This window comes from Artemia franciscana, unplaced genomic scaffold (assembly GCF_032884065.1).
Source record: "Artemia franciscana unplaced genomic scaffold, ASM3288406v1 PGA_scaffold_39, whole genome shotgun sequence".
In the NCBI taxonomy this organism is placed as follows: Eukaryota; Metazoa; Arthropoda; class Branchiopoda; order Anostraca; family Artemiidae; genus Artemia; species Artemia franciscana.
In genome coordinates, this window is record NW_027062677.1 from 186,092 (window position 1) to 205,584 (window position 19,493).

The window sequence follows — 19,493 nt, forward strand, 5'->3', positions numbered from 1 at the left end:
GCACGGTTAGCTCAGTAAGTACATCATTCAGCTTCTTCAATAAACATAAATATGGACAAGAGTAATGAAGTTATGGACTATCAAGTTATTTGCTTGGCAGAAGGTGGGGCAGTGATTGTTCAAAGGAAAGAGGGATTTGAGCCAGGTTAGTAGATTACCATATTTTGGAATCTACCTTAAAGGCAGTGCTTCCACTATCCCCGAATTTTCGGGGATTTCTCCGAAAATCTAGAAAAATCCCCGAAAAAAAATGACGTTCCCCGAATCCCCGAAAATTCCCCGAATTTCTTTCTTTTCCCTTGATCTACTCGAAACTAGAGTTATTGGAAGGCTCACTGTTCGTCCCACAATTTTAATACAGTTTTGCAACTTTATACTATGGTACGCTGGCGAACATATGATATTGAAAACTCCATTTTGCAAACCAAAATGGGATTGAAACTATTGGATGCGGATTCCTCCTCTCTTATTGTGACTAGGAATGGCAAAAATGTTGTCATATGTTAAGGCTGATGCAACTGCCAAAGGAGAAGCTACGATTATCTCTAGACTTTCAATTTAATAGTAAGCCAATTTTATCACATTCTTCCAATTTTTCTAGCTGTTTATCGTTTTTAAATCGCTCATTCCTATTTTGTTTTTGGAACATCAAAAACAAAATACTTTGAAGTGATTTTCTTTGCTTTGTTTTACATGATAATAGACCAAATATATGAGGATTTTATCTCTATTCAGCATTTAAGGTTCTATTTAAATATGTCGGTCATCAGATAGTTCATGGGTATAGACTGTAACTAAGGAGAACGTGGCTCAAAAGCAGCGGTAGATCCATAGGAGGAGGAGCTGGGGGCGCGCACCCCCCGCGTGAGGTAGTGGATTTGTGTTTGGGAACATTTGCTCTGATTTGGGTTGAGACGAAAGTTATTCTTTTGTAACTGGTTTTTAATAAGTTTTTAATTATTGCGATTGTTTCTTTTTGCTAACAAGTTTGAAACAAGGTTTTAGTCACTTTGTGCGGTTTTTTAGATTTTACTAATATTGCATACTGCCAAAAAGTGTTTAAATAAATTTAGGTTTATCAAGGGAATCTGTCTGTATTACCACAAAACCCAACTGGGAGGCGAAATCTTCACTTCGTAATAAAAAGGAGGGGAAATTTAAAATCCTAACTTCTTTAGGCTGTTGAAATGATATTTCAGTATTGTGCTGTCACAACGGGGCTGAAAAGCAAAATATTCAGTTCTTTTTACTGTCAAAAATCTGTTTTCGAATTTTGCTAAGGCACTGAGGTGAAGAAATTGATATCATTATTTATTTGGCTGTTTGTTTCGGTTTTTTGGTTTGCTTTTTTGCAAAGCAGGGTGATTTTTTCAACAATATTGTTTTTAGGCGATTTGTATTATAGGAAGTAAATGTATGAGAAGTGCGAAAATTATTAATTTCAGTTCTGGATTTTGGTGAGGAAATGGTGACCACTTTACTGTCTATTCTCATCAAATTAAAGCTCTGCATTATATGACATATCACCTCCTCTGTTCATCTTAAAACATTAAAATCAAGGCCAAACTCTTCAGGAATTTAATAAAAGTTCTTATAAATATATACTTAAAACTAAATATTAAAGTCGAAATATTCTTTCCAAGGTTGGAGTAATCATTTAAGAAAAATACATTTCCGAAAAACTGTTTGTTGTTTTTTTTGCCATTTTCTTTTTTTTTAACAATCTTATTTTAGAATAATTCCCAGTAATGGGTTAAATTGCATGGTGAAGCAGAACACCATCGTGGGAGGATCCTCTATAGGAGGACAACTGCGGCAGGGCGTAAGATCCAGATTTATGGACAACGGCCTCTGTAAAGGGCTGCCTCGACCCTTTCGGGGTACCTGCAAGACTGGGAAACTTGCGGTCAATTTTTCCCACTTGAGGAGTGGCGCCCCTCGAGGAAATTATAGCCTAGTAAACAACACAGCACTCGTACGGGATTCTGATTATTGGATAATTTTCTGGGCTTGGTTTGTTTTGATGGGCGTTTTCGGGCTGAAAAACCTCTTCCTAGCTAATTTATCTACTATGGGCTGCCTCCCCGTAGTAGCATAATATTTGTAGGCATGAATATATAATGAGTCGGAGGTAATAGGCTTGGGACTGTCTGTGCAGGATTTCGACTCTTGTTGATAGAAGAGCATCGCCAAGTGCTGAAAACCTTGTTGTGACCAAGATGGGCCCAGGATTGCACAAAGCCTCCAACTTACTGGAGGTCCCAGGGACTTCTTGCTGTCCGGTTCTAAGCCGGCTTAAGCGCTTCGGTGTAGACTTGAGAAGATATGTTGGTCCCCATCCTGCACTGGTATTCGGGATCACTGCTTTTCTTGAGGCCAAAATAATTTCAAAGATTTAAAGAACATGAAAATTGGAACTTGGAATGTTACGACGTTAAAAAATGACTATCGCATCGACATTTTGACTGACGAATTCAGACGGTTTGAACTGGATTTATTAGGAGTTTCAGAAACTCATATCCCAGGGGTAGGAAGCATGAAATTAGGTGACATAGAATTTGTTTACTCAGGAAGGAAGGATGGGGTACATAGACAGGGAGTAGGGCTCATGATGAATAAGGAAGCTGCTAAGTCTTGTTTAGGCTGGGAAGGTATTAATAATAGAATACTAATTGCTCATTTTATGACTAAAAAGTTTAGGGTATCAGTTATAGTAGTATATGCATGTTATATATAGTAATACATGTTGGTTCATAGTATATTGAACCAACTGATGGAGATACTAGTGACTCAGATGAATTTTACTTACAGTTACAGGAGCAAATAGACAGGGTACCAGGTAGAAATATGGTGTTTTTGCTAGGAGATTTTAATGCCCAGGTTGGTAGAAATAGGGATAGATGGTATCCTAGCCTAGGTAATTTTGGTGTAGGAAAAGAAAACAGTAATGGCTATAGGCTTTTGCAATTTTGTAGGTATAACAACCTAGTTATAACCAATACGGTGTTTGGTCACAAAATGGCCCATAAGTTGACATGGTATTCACGTGATGGTAAGACAGCAAACCTTATTGATTATGTTATTGTAAACAGAAGACTAGCAGGATCAATACAAGGTACTAGGGTGTATAGGAGTGCCGTTATTGATGTTAAAAGTAAAGATCACCATCTAGTAGTGTCTAAGGTTAATTTAAAGCTGAAATTTCGGAAGAGTAACTCCATCCCGGAAAGTTATGATGTTGGTAGACTTCAGGATGAAAATTTGAGAAAAAAATTCCAGGAACAGTTGAGTACTAAACTTGAGGCTTTAAAATTTGAAAATGTGGAAGATGGATGGAATTATTTCAGAAAAACAATTTGTGAAGTTGCTGATGGTGTCCTAGGGAAGAGTGCTAAGACAGCAACTAGGAATATTAGTGAAAAAGCTTTAGGTTTAATAGAGAGTAGAAGGGGTTTGTATAAGAATTATCTGAGCGATAGGTCGTATGAAAACAAAAGGAATGTAAAGAAAGTGGAGAAAGCATTAAAATATGAACTAAGGAGATGTGAAATGGAGGCGATGGATAAGATTGCTGAGGATCTGGAAGATGCGGCTAGACGGCATAATAGTAAAATATTATACTGGCATGTTAATAAATTGAAAGGGAGTAGCCGATCCGGACTAGTCCCAGTTAAAGATAGAAATGGGGCCACAATTAGTGATAAGGAAAAAGTTAAAGAAAGATGGGTGGAACATTTTGAGAATGTGCTAAACCGAGATACAGTTGCAGGAAAAGATATAGATGAAAATGAAAAAGTTTGTGATACCTTGGATGTGAAGGAACATTTGTTTAGTGAGGAAGAATTAGCGACAGTACTAGAAGGATTAAAAAATAATAAGGCCCCAGGTGCTGATAGTATGATTAATGAGTTCCTTAAATATGGTGGCTCTGAGGTTAGGAATAAGCTACTGAAGATTATGAACATGATTTTTGAAAAAGGGGAAGTACCCAATGATTTTAGGAAAACCTTAATTAAACCACTGTATAAGAAAGGTGACAAGAGTGAATGTCGGAATTATCGAGGCATTAGTCTGGTCTCTGTAGGTAGCAAATTACTGAGTAATATGATACTTTTTAGACTGAGACATGCTGTAGACAAAGTTTTAAGGGAAGAACAATGCGGTTTTAGAAAAGGTAGAGGATGTGTCGACCATGTTTTCACTCTTAGGTTAATAATTGAGAAGTCCCTTCGTTGTCAAACACCTTTGGTCCTTAGTTTTATCGATTATGAGCAAGCTTTCGATTCTGTTGATAGAACAGCGTTAACAAAGGTCTTATCGTTATATGGTATACCAGAAAAATACATTAAAGTGATTTGCGCTATGTACGAGAATAATACTGCTGCGGTTAAGGTAGGAAATGAGGTTAGCAACTGGTTTTGTGTTAAATCAGGAGTTAAGCAGGGTTGTGTTCTATCCCCCTTTATATGGATCATTTTGATGGACTTCGTCTTAAGGAGCACAGGAAAGGCAATTGGAGACCATGGAATCAAATGGGGAGGAAGAACGCTCCTGGACTTAGATTATGCTGATGATTTAAGCATATTAGATGAAAGTGTGAGCAAAATGAATGAATTTTTAGAGGTTTTACGAGTTCAGGGTGCTAAAATAGGCATGAAAATTAATGTTAAGAAGACTAAGTCACTAAGGTTAGGAATAAGTGAAAATGAACAGGTGACCTTAGGTAACGAAAAGATTGATTAGGTTGGGAGCTTCAGTTACCTTGGTAGTATTATTAGTAAAGATGGTGGGAGCAGTGAAGATGTTAAAAGTAGAATAGCTAAAGCTCAGGGTGTTTTTTTCACAGTTAAAAAAAGTTGGGAAGAATAGAAAGATAAGCCTACAAACCAAGATTAGAATATTGGAAGCTACAGTGATGACAGTGGTCAAATATGGCTCTGAAGCATGGACACTCCAAAAAGCAGATGAAAATTTACTAGATGTTTTCCAGAGAAATTGCCTACGGATTGTTCTGGGTACCCGGCTGACTGACCGTATTTCAAACAGGGTTGTACGAAAAGTGTGGTTCAATCCCGCTTTCTGGGGCTATAATGAAAGAAAGGTTGAGATGGCTAGGCCACGTTCTACGGATGAAGGATGACAGATTACCGAAGATTGTCCTTTTTGGCCAACCGTCTGGGGCTACACGGAAAGCAGGTCGTCCTTGTCTGGGTTGGGAGGATGTCATAAATAAGGATTTAAAGGAAATGGGAACTTCCTGGGAGGGTGTAAAGAGGGAGGCTTTAAATAGATTAGGTTGGAGGAGGAGCGTGCGTAGCTGTGTTGGCCTCAGGCGGCTTGGTGCTGCAGTGAGTTATTAGTAGTAGTAGTAGTAGTTTATAAAAGATGGTAAATAATTGTGTGTTTATTTCTTTTATATAGCTTGTATAGATGGGTCTCTAAATTCTCATTTTGAATCAGAAGAATGGCATTGATTTTCTTTTTCAAACATTTTCTAATAAAATGTTAATAGAAAGTAGAAATTCATAAGCCTTGAGTTAACCACGGAAATGGAATGCAACTACAATTTTACTGCAGAATTTCTCACCTTCTCAATATCAACGAATCACAAAATATAGTTATGTTTTTGTATTGTTCTTGTTTAACGGTTGCATATATTTTTCCATAAAATTGTCTAAACTGCTATATATACCGCTGAGGATTTTTATACTTACTTTGATACATTTCATCCAATCATATTTCCACGATTAGTTCTTTATAAATCAAAATTTTTACTGGACATTTTTTTTTACTTAATGCTATATCTGAGTCGAATTTCCCATTTTTATATTTGTGCTTAACAGACCTATTGAGATTTAAATGTTTGAATTGAATATCAGAAAATCTCAAGATTAAAAAATAATAATTAGAAATCTACCACAGCTTGAAACCCTGAGAATTTAAATCACCAATCTATACCTATCAAATACAAAAATAACAAACATTTAATAATTTGTTTTTTAAGGAGTATTTCGACTCTTATACTTAGTTTGAAGCAAATACCTATCTGCATCATCATAAGAGTTCATATTGTTCAGACGATTTTGGTCTTTATTCAAATATTTTTTTATGAATAGAAGAGGAAACTAGACCTACGTTGCTCGGGCAACGTGAATTGTTGCGGCAACTTTTGTCCAGCTTCGCCGACTAAAATGTTGCGAGAGTTTTGTTTGGTTTGGTTTTGTTTCTTCGCTATCGATCAGTAATCATATGATCAAAGCCTATTCCTCAGCGTTGAAAAAAACAACAACTAAATAGTTTCGAAAGAAGGGACTAAAATGACTTTGCAGCTAGTTGACCTTTATCCTTTTCTATCGTAGACATCGTGACGGATGAAAACTTGGAACAATATCTTATATAATCTAATTGGTATTATAAAGCTATCTGTAACTTTTCAGAATTAAAATACCATTGGTGACACTAATTATTACGAAACTACCTCACTGTTTTACGTTATCGTTTGTACCCGTTGCGTAAGCACTTGATTCTGTCAGATTTAAAGAGATCGAATACAATGTGCACCAATTTGCACAAATTTCTAGCCCAAAGTGAATAGATTCTTACTTACAAGTCCCTCTCCCGTGATAGACATCAAGTTCACTGGAAACAAATAAATGGGTACACCAACTAGCAAAAGTTGCAAACCCCTCATCGCTGAAGATGATTGTAGCCCAATAGCCTATTATTACTTACAAGTCCCCTACATGTCTTACCCCTGGAACCAAATTGGTTTAACCATCAAATACACCGGAAACAAATAATAGGTACACCAACTAGCAAAATTGACAAACCCCTCATTGCCGAAGATGATTATAAGCTAACAGCCGTTTCTCACCCAAAGTGAACCGATTCTTACTTATAAGTCCCTGTGATAGGCATCAAGTTCACCGGATACAAATAAATGGGTACATCAACTAGTATAGTTGCAAACCCCTCATCGCTGAAGTTGACTGTAGCCTAACAGCAGACTATTACTTACAAGTCCCCTCCATGTCTTACCATTGGAACTAAATTGGCTTTACCATCAATTACACTGGAAACAAATAATAGATACACCAACTAGCAAAAGTTGCTAACCCCTCATTGCCGAAGTTCATTATTACCTAAAAGCCGACTGTTGCTTACAATTCCTCTATATGTCTCACAATTTGTATCGGCCTAGATTTCGTTTCAGTATGTACCTTACTACTGAAGTTGTCAGCCCCTTGAAACTTTCAAACTGATATACCTCATGAAGGAATTTTTGTACCAAAAAATGGATGTCATATACTTTGATCAGCTCATCAAGAGCTATCGATTGCCGTCGAAAAAAAATTCTATCTATCTTAGTTCAAAAGTTGATTTTTTTGCCGAAGGCCAACTTTCTAACGTCACCACTTAGAAAGGAGCAAAGGGTAAGCTTCAATTTCTTTAGCAATGAGAGAACTTTTAAATTTTGTTAGGCACATCTGATACCATTTCTCTACCGCAATCCCAAGTCCGAAAAACCAAATGATAAACTCAGCTGAAATCACGAACATAAATGTGTGGAAACAGTAGATGACAGCACTTTCGGACCCGTGGGAAAATGCCACATTTTTGCTTCTGTAAATTTTTCTATTTATCACCCAAAGAGGATATATTGGCTGTGGGGCCGGGTAACTGCCGTATATATTTAACACTTAAAGATTTTAGTCCATCTTCAATTTGAAAGTGGTGCCTGCCTGCTTGCCTGCTAGAACGGAGCTTTCCACTCGAAAGCAGAAACATGGTTTGATGAAACGAAAGCTTGGCTGCACAAGTTCAGACACTCCTCTCTGACATAGGCTATATGACTCCACTTTACTTCGCACACCATAGGCTCTGGCTCGTGGACAAGCAAATACCATCCTTTTTGGCCCCAGGCAAGAGTTCTGCTGAGCTTTCCAAAATGTAATGTCATATTCATCAATCCAGCCGGAGGTCCACACTTTCCGTAAAAACCGCACAGGTTAGACCCTTACCTGTTTCCAGGAATAAGCTCAGATCGGCGGCATAGGAAAAAAAAAAAAAAAAAAAAAAAACGGGACAAAATTAAAGTGTTGCTCTCGCAACACAATGAAGAGCTCTAAACTGATATGACTCTGGACTGCCAGGACTAGCCGTTACAAACATTCACCTAAATATTGAGGTAGACATCGACTTTTTAATAAATAGATGTGGCGGGAGTAGAAATTGAGAAATAGACTTTTTTCTTTATAAAAGTGTAAATTCTGTAATTTAAGTGAAATATATCGAACCTTAAAAAATGGAAAGATACGCTACGTTGTTATGAAAAGTAGAATTTTGATTAGTAATTTTTTTAGATTTCGTCAAAGTTGACACTGTTTATTAAAACACTATTTTTAAAAAGAAACAGAGGTTAGTTAATGCTTTATTGCCTGTACTTAAAAATTTCGTTTTAAATGTTTTCTATGCATTTCTATCTATAATGGTCAGAAGTGTAAAGGCCAAAAATTATGCAGAAAATATTGAATATCATTTTTTATAGATGGTGAACAGCTTTTTATCATTTTTTTTATGGCGGGATGGTTTTTATAACTTACTATTTTTGCATCAATATTTTTATACCATTTCAATTTCAACAGCTTTATTAGCACTTTAACCCTCACCAGGTTTTGGATTAGATTACGACTATTTGCACTACCTACTTACGGCGCATAGTTGTCGAGGTTCCCTTTAAATTGCAGGCATTTCTTTGTTCTCAAGTTTATCAGAGCAACCTATTATGCGCACCCCCCTAAAGAAAATCCTGGATCCACTCCTGCTCAATAGTAACCAAAACTCTAAAAAAACAATATACATATCAAAAGGATTGACTTATTATGCTGGTACCAAACATATAAGATACTTTAAGTCCTGTGTTACTTTTCAAAGACTACAAGCCTGAGAAAATTTGCTTAATTTTTGAAAAAAGAGGAAAATACTCCATAAAAATCACAAAGATCCTTAACAAAAATAACACCATCAGATTTAGCGTATCAGAGAACGCAATTGTATGGGGTTAAGGCTCCAATCTGCAAAAATGCGGACTTTCCCCGAATATGTATTTTTCAATGAGGATGGCAACTATGCCCCCTTCCGAGCCCTTTTCCCCCTCCCTAATTCGTTTTATCAAAAATTAGAGATACCGTGGCCATTTTGTTAAGCATAGTTGACAGACCCAATAACTTTGCCTTTGAAGTTAATTTGACCTCCCACAGCACCTGGGGAAAGGTCTTGAAAATATATAATTTGCCCATTGTTTACGTATAATATCTGCTATTTGGAAGTATACATTCTTTTTTTCGGGTAAAGAATTGAACTTTCTGCTAGAGGATTTTCCGCAGGGAGAACTTTCCATTGGAAAGCATATTTCCGGGGGGATAAAATTTTGAGGGGACATTTTACACTGGAGAATTAGCCAGAATTCCTAAGCAAAATTATTTTTATTTATTTTAAGTTTCTAAACTTAGGCGTGGAGATGTTAAGGGTAATTGTCCAGGATAAATTTTGAAAGGTACTGAATGGTCTAGACGATGTTTCCGGGGAGAGGAATAATTTTTCCGTGGAGGTGGAGCTGGACTTCCTTGCATTAAAAAAACATTTGAAATAAAATAAAAGTTTTTTTCGTCTGAAATTACGACTAAGGAGCAAAACTAAAATGAAAAAAATATTACATATATGAAGGGGATTGTCCCCTCTTGCTTTACGCTTAAGTTTGAATTTAATCCCGATTCTGTAAGAACGACTCCCGAAACATAATTGTGGTTTAAACAGAACAATGAGAAGCTTAAGTACTAAAATCTTCAGCGTGAATAGTCGGGTGTTCAAAAGAGGGAATCCCCTTATTATGTTACAGTTTCTATTTGTTTTAATTATTACTGTTGCTCCTTGCTTTCAGGTGATTTTTTTTGTTAAATTCCTAGTGTAAGTTCATGTTTGCTTGCCGAAGAATATTTATTAATTTGAGAAATCATTGTACTTGGTATTGCTGCGTATGCGATTCTTGCCTTTCTATGCTTTAGTTTTGTCGTCTTTCTGAAAATAAATGACATAAAAGTTTTGTTTTCGGGCTAAGAGAATAAAGCAGCAAAGGTAATATAAAACCTAAGGCAATAAAGTTTCAGAGTGTATTCAGCCTATTTTTTTTTTTTTTTTTAGTTTGAAAACAGTTTTGAGATTTTGTCCGTAATATCAGCAATAATCGTTTATAGCTTTGGGTTCCAATCCCGTACTCTGGCTCTAAAACCTACTCTGTTAAAAACTTGATTTACTACGCGGACCAAAGCCCTACTTGAGCTTGAAAGTGAAGCTATAACCAATTTTGGCTACCAAATTTTTGGCAACGAAATTTCATTTCGAACGTGCCCCCGAAAATCCCCGAATGTTGAAGACTTGTGCCCGAAAACTCCCCGAATTTTTAAAGCTTTTCCCCGAATTTTGAGATTCAAGAGTGGAAGTACTGCTTAAAGGACACCCTTGTACTAGGCTATCTTTTGGCAATTAGGCTAAGACAATGAAAAACTTATTATTTAATCTTTAAATTCAAAGATTTCAATTTTTCCGGCATATCTAGGTAACATTGTTACCTTAAAATGCCACCTGGAAGCATTTTAGGGATTGACATGTTCCAGGCAACTATGTTAAGCTATGTTAAATTGGCACTTGGGAGTATTCTGAGGATTGAATCCTTTTAGACTTTGTAAATAGGCCTAGGTGAAGTATTACTGATAAGTTGAGGATTTATGGCCTGCCAAATCATATCTCAGAGACTGTCTGTAATCCTATGGCAGAGATAGGCTAGTGTAGACTATTCAGAGTCTTCTAAAGGCTGGTAATTTTATCCTTCTGTAGGAACAATATCCTTCAAATTTTATTTCTGCTCTAATAATACAGGAGCAAAAAATTCTTTTAAAAATTGCCATTAAGAGGTAAGATATCAGCTAAATTACCTGTATAAAGCAAACTAGCCTGCCTAGCGAGCCAAAAAACTTGAATATGCTTAACTGCTTCTTCATTAGTTGCAATAGATCTGATAATGAGTAAAGTACGGTATTTAAGTCAGAAATGCCTTTTATGCTTTTTCTATTCTCACATGCACAAAAACCTCAAGATAAGGTGTAGTAATTGGTCCTTTAGCCTGATGTAGCTGCTATTTGTGCATAGTTCATAATGGGATCTTAAAATTGTCTTGGCAAGCTGCATGGTTGAGTGTACAACCCTCTAGACAATACTCTTTTTCTTTATATGCATATGACTATTTAAGAATGATCAAGCTTCACATTAATCTCCTTTCATGACCTATAGTTGAAATTTGCTAGGGAAGTGTTTATTCCACTAAAAACTCACCACTTATTTTTGAACTTCAGTTATGCAGCCCTGTTTTTTTTTTTTTACCTCCCTTTAGCCTGTATCCAGTTTCTGATAGCCATTTAAATTTCATTTTGTCTGTTGCTCATTTTCTGTCAATATTACTGAGGGGTCACAGATAAGCACTTGAGTCCTCATTGATAAATAATATGTGCTTGTATATATATAGCTTGTTGCTACTTATTTTTCTCTGGGAATACAATGCTTGATGTGGCATAAACCAAAGGAAGGGCCTATAGACCTAGAGAAAAATTTGTTAAAAAAACCTATTTTTTATAATTGTACAATAATTATAGCCTACACAATTTTACATGCAGTCCTGCTCTTCTTTACCCCCAACCCTCCTAATATAGAAACATATAGCTGAAGTTACATGTTTCCCATTGATTCTGCCAATCTATCTCTCAACCTTTAACTCCCTGTTAATTGAAGCAACTGACAAAGCAAGAATGGGGGAAAAGGTAACAGGTGACAGAATACTTTGGAACTACGTAATTTTGGCTATATATTTGCACATTAGGCAGGTTGGAGGTAAATTATAGTATAGAGATGCATGCTTTTCCCTTTGGTATGTAGGCTAAGTAGAAGGTCACTTGTACCTGATGCTGTCCCTGTTGTTTTTAGTTGGATGGGAAACATCCAAAGAAAGTTCCCTTTGAAAAGGAAAGGTGAGATTGCCCAAAAGTAAGATTGAATTTGTCAAAGCTTGGAGGCTTGTCCCTTCAGTCTGTTTAAAGGAAAACAGATTCATAATTGAAGCTTTGTTCATTTCAATCTTAAGGGCAACCTATATTTGAGACAGTTGTCTTCTTTGTTTTCTAAAAGATTTTTGTAAATCTTTAAATTGATATCCGTTTCTTACAAATTATTTATTGATACCAGAGGTCCATTTGCAAGTTTTCACCTACTTTGTAATCCCTGGTCTCACAATTGCATTTAAATTTACTGAAGCTAGGAAACATAGAACTCCTATCTATTTAAAGAAAATCAATGGATATAAGTAGGTTTAGTTGTATTTAAGCCCAAGGGCCATGGCAATTAAAAACAAAATAAAGGAGATTAACTTTAAAATACTTGACATTAAATAAGCATAATAGTCACAAAGAAAAACAAATAACAAAATTATACTTCTGTGCTTAGTTGCCAACCTGAGCAACTTTCATAAATTTTTAAATCTTGCAGAACATTCACCCCCATTACATTCACAAGCCATCTCTCATGCCCCACACTCTTGTCCATACATCCACATTTCAGGGAAATGGAAGGACCATCATACTGGTATTCTTCATTTCTACTTATATTTAATGGGTTTGAAAGAAAGTTTCTATGGCTAAGTCAGTAGGCAAGTAAAGGACCTGGTGGTCCTTTGGCCAGGTATTGCAATAGGAAGCTAGGGACCAGCCAGCCTATGCTCTTGCATGCCCTTCCTCCTTACTGTCCCTAGATTTCTCTCTGTAATCATTTAAAGTTGGTCCAATTCTAGCTGAGGTTAGTCATATCAACAACCCCTATCCAAAATCAAATAAACTGGCAATGCCAGGAATTAAACCTGCACCCCATGGACAAAGCATTCCAACCCAGAGCGCCTACCACTTAGCAAGGAACACAAATATGACCAGAAAACGACAATTATTTGATAAAAAATATAATATTGAAAAAAAAACTTGCTATAGTTGTCCCACTACTGTCCTATAAATGCTATAGGCCCATTTTATTTAGACAAATCAAATTAAGACAGGTATCAGCAAAACTCCATCAGGGCTTGTATTTGCTTATGTTACAGTCAAGCTATGTGAATGCTTAGCTTTGTGATATTCTAGTCTTGAAATAATAAAAAAGAAAAAATTTATATGTTCTATTTATTTTTCACCAGTTCATTTGAGTAAAATCATTTGTGACAGCCAAATGCCCATGGTTGGCTTAGAAACTCTCTAAAATGCTCTGAAACAGAAGGAATTTGAAAAATATATGCTAATCAGCATTGAACTTCCCTTAAATTTAAACACTTGTATTTAATTTGAAAATAACGCTACTGTTCGTCAGGTTACTATGCCGTTCCCACTGGCTCTACTACAGTTAAAAATGGGCCGTTAGCGCGCAGTAACTGCAGTTACTGAAAAACCATCAGCTGGAACACACCCGAAGTCTATCCAGTAACAACCTGGATATATTCATTATGTTGTCTGGAAGACTTGCATTGGTAACAGGTCTGTATTTGTATCAAGATTTGTATTCTAGCTATGCTGGAAAATTTTCTATGTCTATTCAGTTTGCGTCCATTTTATGCTGGTCAACATGAGAATTTTACCTTAGATGCTTCTAAAGTCCTTGTTTGGGATTAACATAGGCTCAAGTCTAGAACCCTGGCTATCCATAAATAAAAATGTTGGTAAAATTCTAGTTTAGTGGCTTTGCTATCTTGGAAAGGGGTTAGGTCAGGAAAATAAAACTTTCAGAGATGGGTGCACATGCTAAAGTATGTCATGGGAAGGTATTTTGAAATACCTACCTCTCCCCCTCTCCCTGTAGAGGGTCCTGACCTTTGATGACCTTTAAAAATATGTGTATTATAAAAGTAAGACATTATCAAATAGATCTTCTACTACTAGCCTACTACTACTACTAACTCACTGCAGCACCAAGCTGCCTGAGGCCAACACAGATACGCACACTCCTCCTCCAACCTAATCTATTTAAAGCCTCCCTCTTTACACCCTCCCAGGAAGTTCCCATTTCCTTTAAATCTTTATTTATGATATCCTCCCAGCCCATACAAGGATGACCTGCTTTCTGTGTAGCCCCAGATGGTTGGCCAAAAAGGACAATCTTTGGTAATCTGTCATCCTTCATCTGTAAAATGTGGCCTAGCCATCTCAACCTTTCTTTCATTATAGCCCCAGAAAGCAGGATTCAGCCACACTTTTTGTACAACCTACTGTTTGAAATACAGTCAGTCAGCTAGGTACCCAGAACAATTTGTAGGCAATTTCTCTGGAAAATATCTAGTAAATTTTCATCTGCTTTTTGGAGTGCCCATGCTTCAGAACCATATTTGACCACTGTCATCACTGTAGCTTCCAATATTCTAATCTTGGTTTGTAGACTTATCTTTCTATTCTTCCAAACTTTTTTTTAACTGTGAAAAAAACACCCTGAGTTTTAGCTATTCTACTTTTAACATCTTCACTGCTCCCACCATCTTTACTAATAATACTACCAAGGTAACTGAAGCTCCCAACCTGATCAATCTTTTTGTTACCTAATGTCACCTGTTCATCTTCACTTATTCCTAGCCTTAGTGACTTAGTCTTCTTAACATTAATTTTCAAGCCTATTTTAGCACCTTGAACTTGTAAAACCTCTAAAAAATTCATACATTTTGCTCACACTTTCATCTAATATGCCTAAATCATCAGCATAATCTAAGTCCAGGAGTGTTCTTCCTCCCCATTTGATTCCATGGTCTCCAATTGCCTTTCCTGTGCTCCTCAAGATGGAGTCCATCAAAATGATCCATATAAAGGGGGATAGAACACAACCCTGCTTAACTCCTGATTTAATACAAAACCAGTTGCTAACCTCATTTCCTACCTTAACCGCAGCAGTATTATTCTTGCACATATTGCAAATCACTTCAATGTATTTTTCTGGTATACCATATAACAATAAGACCTTTGTTAATGCTGTTCTACCAACAGAATCAAAAGCTTGATCATAATCAATAGCATTCAACAGATCTACAGATCTTAATTTGCTCCAAAGTGCAAATTAAGGTAAGGTAATAAAACTAAGGACCAAAGGTGTTTGACAACAAAGGGACTTCTCAATTATTAACCTAAGAGTGAAAACATGGTCGACACATCCTCTACCTTTTCTAAAACTGCATTGTTCTTCCCTTAAAACTTTGTCTACAGCATGTCTCAGTCTAAAAAGTGTCATATTACTCAGTAATAGATCTAATGCTTGAATAAAGTATAACAAAATTGTTTTCAGCTTAACAACTTTGCTCAATCCCAATTTATGAAGTTTTTAGAGATATGTAAATATATTTCCTAAATTTCAAAAAAACATTGGTATGGCTCAGAATTTTACTCAAATAACAGGTTTTCCATTTTCAGAACTAAAAGCAGAGAAAAAGCAACCCAAAACAGAAAATTAAGTTAAAATGTTGTTTTGTCAAAATTTCAATAGGTATAGACCTGACATGTTGGCAAATTTCAGGGCCCTCTAGAGGGAGGAGAGTAGAGGTGGGTACTTTAAAATACTTTCCTGGGACATACTTTAGCCTTTAGACCCATCCCCAAACATTCCATTTTCCTAACCTAGCCCCTTTTCAAGATGGCAAGAAGTTACCTTAACTGTATCTCACCTAATAGCCTATATCACTATTTGTCTATTGATATATTTTTGTAAAAAAAAATTTCAATTTTAACTAAGAAGACTTTATGACCAAGGAAGTATTATCCAATCATCCACTGGATCCACAAAACCTTAGCTGTTAAAACTTTGACTGCTAAAGATTATATCTTGAACAATATCATGATATTATTCCAAGAAGTTTTAAATGTGCTAACTAATAACCTTCTGAATAGATGATCCTGCATTGCCCTCTTTCTCAAATGAATCAAATCAGGAGAAAGGTACCTTTTTAATACAGACCCATTCATCAGCATACAACAAAGAATTTTTTAAAAGAATGGATTATTTTTGGACTGTAAAAAAAATTACCATCTACCCTGCTCCCCCCCCCCCTCATGAAAAAAATATTAAGGTCCCATAACATCATTACTAAAGATGCTAAAAAAAAATGCCTCACTCTTATAGTCCCTAGTTAATTGATATAAAGTAATTGCTTAGATGATTGTATCATGCTGTTGTATTGGATATTATTACCATTTTAAATTGAGAGTTTATTATCTCCCTAATTGCATATATTTCAGAAAGTCTAAAATATGTTTTTATTCACCTAATTAGTTAGTCATGCTGCACCTTAAGAAAATCAATTATTTGACTAGCTGGATATTATCTCCAAGTTACCTTGAGAATCTGTTTATCTACCTAGTGGGATATGGGCCTTTGTCAGAATGTCTAGTAAGATATATAATTATATTTCTTGCTAGAAATTCATGCTGTGATCCTTATGTACTTCTTATCCCCCTAGACAGGCAAAGGCACAGTCAGCATCTCTTCTATTTTCAGTTGATTGAGCCATGTTTAAAAGGAGCCAATGATCAAAATGAAGATCTTTAGAGCATTAGTCTGTTCAATCAGCTTTGCAACTGCAGCTGTCTTGGCACTCTAATCTAAATGGCTTCAGGAAATTCATGGAATGCAGTGGAGAGACTTTATCTGCAATTGTTGCCTACAAAGTATGACTTCCCAGTCACACCAAGCTGCCCAGCAGACACTTTGTTGGTTGGGTCATCTTTTGATACTAACTGCCAACATTTCAGCCTGGATTCTTTGCATTATTAAACCAATCAGTAGTGGCTGGAAACATCCAAGAGGAAGACCCAAGTTCTAGTGAAACTTGGGAAATTCTTGGATCAGGCTAAAACTTTGCTCTCCGGTACACATGCCCTTACTACTAACTGCTCATCAGGGATAATGCTGACAATGCTCTCAAAGCCACCCCAACATGACGATTAAGTAAGTAAGTAGATGGGATATAGTACTTAAATACATATAGATTTTGGAGATCCTTCAGACATACTTAGTTTATATATTCTTACCTTAAATGGCATTGTCTGGCAGAATAAGGAATAGTCATGTAGAGTTGCTGGCCAGTGATGATGAGGAGCTATTGACTCAATTGTATCCCACTCTCTCTCCATGGTTTAATGGACCAACTCTTGTCAATGACAATCTTAAAGGCATCAACAAGGGGAGTAGCAACAGTAATATCAGGAACATTGTTCCAAGAGGCAATCACTCTATTGGAGAAGTAGTGGTTGTGAACTTAGGTATCTGCCCATATCTGAGACAACTGCTTGCCATGGTGTCTGCTCTCTTCCAGGACAACTTCATATATTATCTATCTAGTTAGACAGACCAAGCTGGCTCTTATACCTTAAGTACCTTAATCTGTCTGAGAGCTTTAAGGTCTTCCAGACCTGTAGTGCTCTTGAAATGATGACTGCCAGTTGAACCTCCACTGCTTCTTCTCCCACTCTTTGTCAAGTTGGTTTTTGAAGGACTGGATGGAGGGAGCACTGGCAGTTGAATCTTTGAGTTAATTCCAATGATTTATGACTCTTCTCGAAAAGAATGTTTGGCAAGTTTTAGATTGGGAGCTTGACTTTGGTAGCTTCTTGGAGTGTCCTCTTGTGTTGTGCTGGCTGGTACTGGGATCGCCACCAAAGATTGCTGACTTTTCATTCTGTAGCTTGTAAGTAAGGATCATATCTCTGCGCAAGCGTTGGTAAACCAGAGTAGGTAATTTGAGGCAGTCCTCATATGAGGTTGATTCTAGACTTTTTATGCATTTTGATGCTCGTTTCTGTACATTTTCAATGAGCCTCACATTTTGTTGATAAGAAGGACCAGCAAGACACATGCCAAAATTGAGATGAGGTCTGACAAGAGCCTTGTATAATTTTATAAATATAGATGCCTGTCTGCTGTTGATGGTTTGTTTTAGTAGTCCAAGACTGGAGCTTGCACAGGAAACAACATGCTGGACATGGCTCTGAAATTTAAGTTTGTCATGAATAATGACACCTAGATCCCTTTCTTCTGCTCTGTTCTTTAGTTGCTCTCTTACTTTGGTGGTGGGGTTGTAGATTGTATAGTTTGTCATTGGGTTATTGGGTCCAAGGTGTAATACACAGCACTTTCCTGCATTAAATTGGAGAAGCCAGTCATGGGTCCAAACTTGTAGCTTAACTATGTTGTGCTGGTTACTCTGAGGGTATGCAATACCAAAGAGTTTGGCATCATCAGCAAACAGGTGCATGTCATTGTCAATATGGTTAAATATGTCATTGATGTAAATCAGAAAGAGAGTTGGACCCAGTACAGTTCCCTGTGGTACTCCGCTCATTACTTCAGCCTTGTCAGAGTATATTGGTTTGCTATCTATAGTAAATAAACAAACTTTCTGCTTACGCTTTGTAAGGAAATTTATCAGCCAGTCCTCAACAGCCTGATTGATTCCAATAGCGGATATTTTGGAGTGCTGCTAACTGTGAGGAACCTTGTCAAAGGCCTTAGCAAAGTCCAGCAGGAGCAGGTCAACTGGATTCAATTAGGTCAGTGATTTCCTTGTATGATTCCAAGAGGTTTGTTTCAATTGATTTCCCTGACTAGAAGCCTTGCTGCTTGGGGGACAAGATCTTGTTGGTTGTCAAATGCTTAAGGATTGAATCATTGACTATGCGTTCAAGTAATTTGACAACAACTGGGGTCAGGCTAATTGGCCAATAGTTTTCAGGCTTGGAACAATTAACTTTCTTGAAAACCGGTGTAATGTTGGCTATTTTCCAGTCTGCTGACAGCTTTCTGGAGGTAAGGGATGTCTGGAAAATTCTCCTAAGTGGTTCTGCTATGATAGCTGCAGTTTCTTTTAATAGCCTGGAATGTAACTTATCTGGTCCTGGTGATTTCTTAGTATTTAATTTCTGTAAGCATCTGAGAACCTCTGTATGCAATAGAGTGATGCTTTCCATTGGGGATTTTACAATGCATTCAGGTGAAGAGGGTAAAGGACCATCGGGTTCAGTGGTGAACACAGAAACCAATTGCTGATTTAGTGAGTTTTCAAGCTTGTTGATATTGGTTATTTCTTCACCTTCCTCAGTTACTAGTTTCCTGATGCCTTGTCTATTATGGTCTTGGCTAGAGACATATTGCCCAAATATCTTTGGATTTGTCTTAGTTTTGTCTGCAAGCTTAGATTCAAAGCTTGTGTATAGATCACGTGTTGAATTAGATGACAGGCATCTAGAACAAAAGTCATTATATAGCAACAGCAAGCACTTAATATCAAATAAGCAAAGCAAAGCAAGCAGGCATATCATTATTTAACATGCATAATATTACATCCTCCTTCTTCCCTAGAAGAAGATTCTTATCACTTACTGGCA

The 19,493-nt window shown here is 36.7% G+C and overlaps 1 protein-coding gene across 2 annotated transcripts in view; it reads left to right on the forward strand.

The window, feature by feature from the left end:
* Positions 1 to 13,480: 13,480 nt before the first annotated feature.
* The window catches only part of LOC136041824 (estradiol 17-beta-dehydrogenase 8-like), a 35,865-nt gene continuing 29,852 nt past the window's right edge, over positions 13,481 to 19,493 (forward strand). For both annotated transcript variants that reach the window (XM_065726602.1, XM_065726601.1), the window contains exon 1: positions 13,481 to 13,616. In XM_065726602.1, coding sequence (XP_065582674.1) covers positions 13,586 to 13,616 — 31 coding nt within the window. In that variant the 5' untranslated portion in view covers positions 13,481 to 13,585. The remainder of the gene's footprint in view (positions 13,617 to 19,493) is intronic.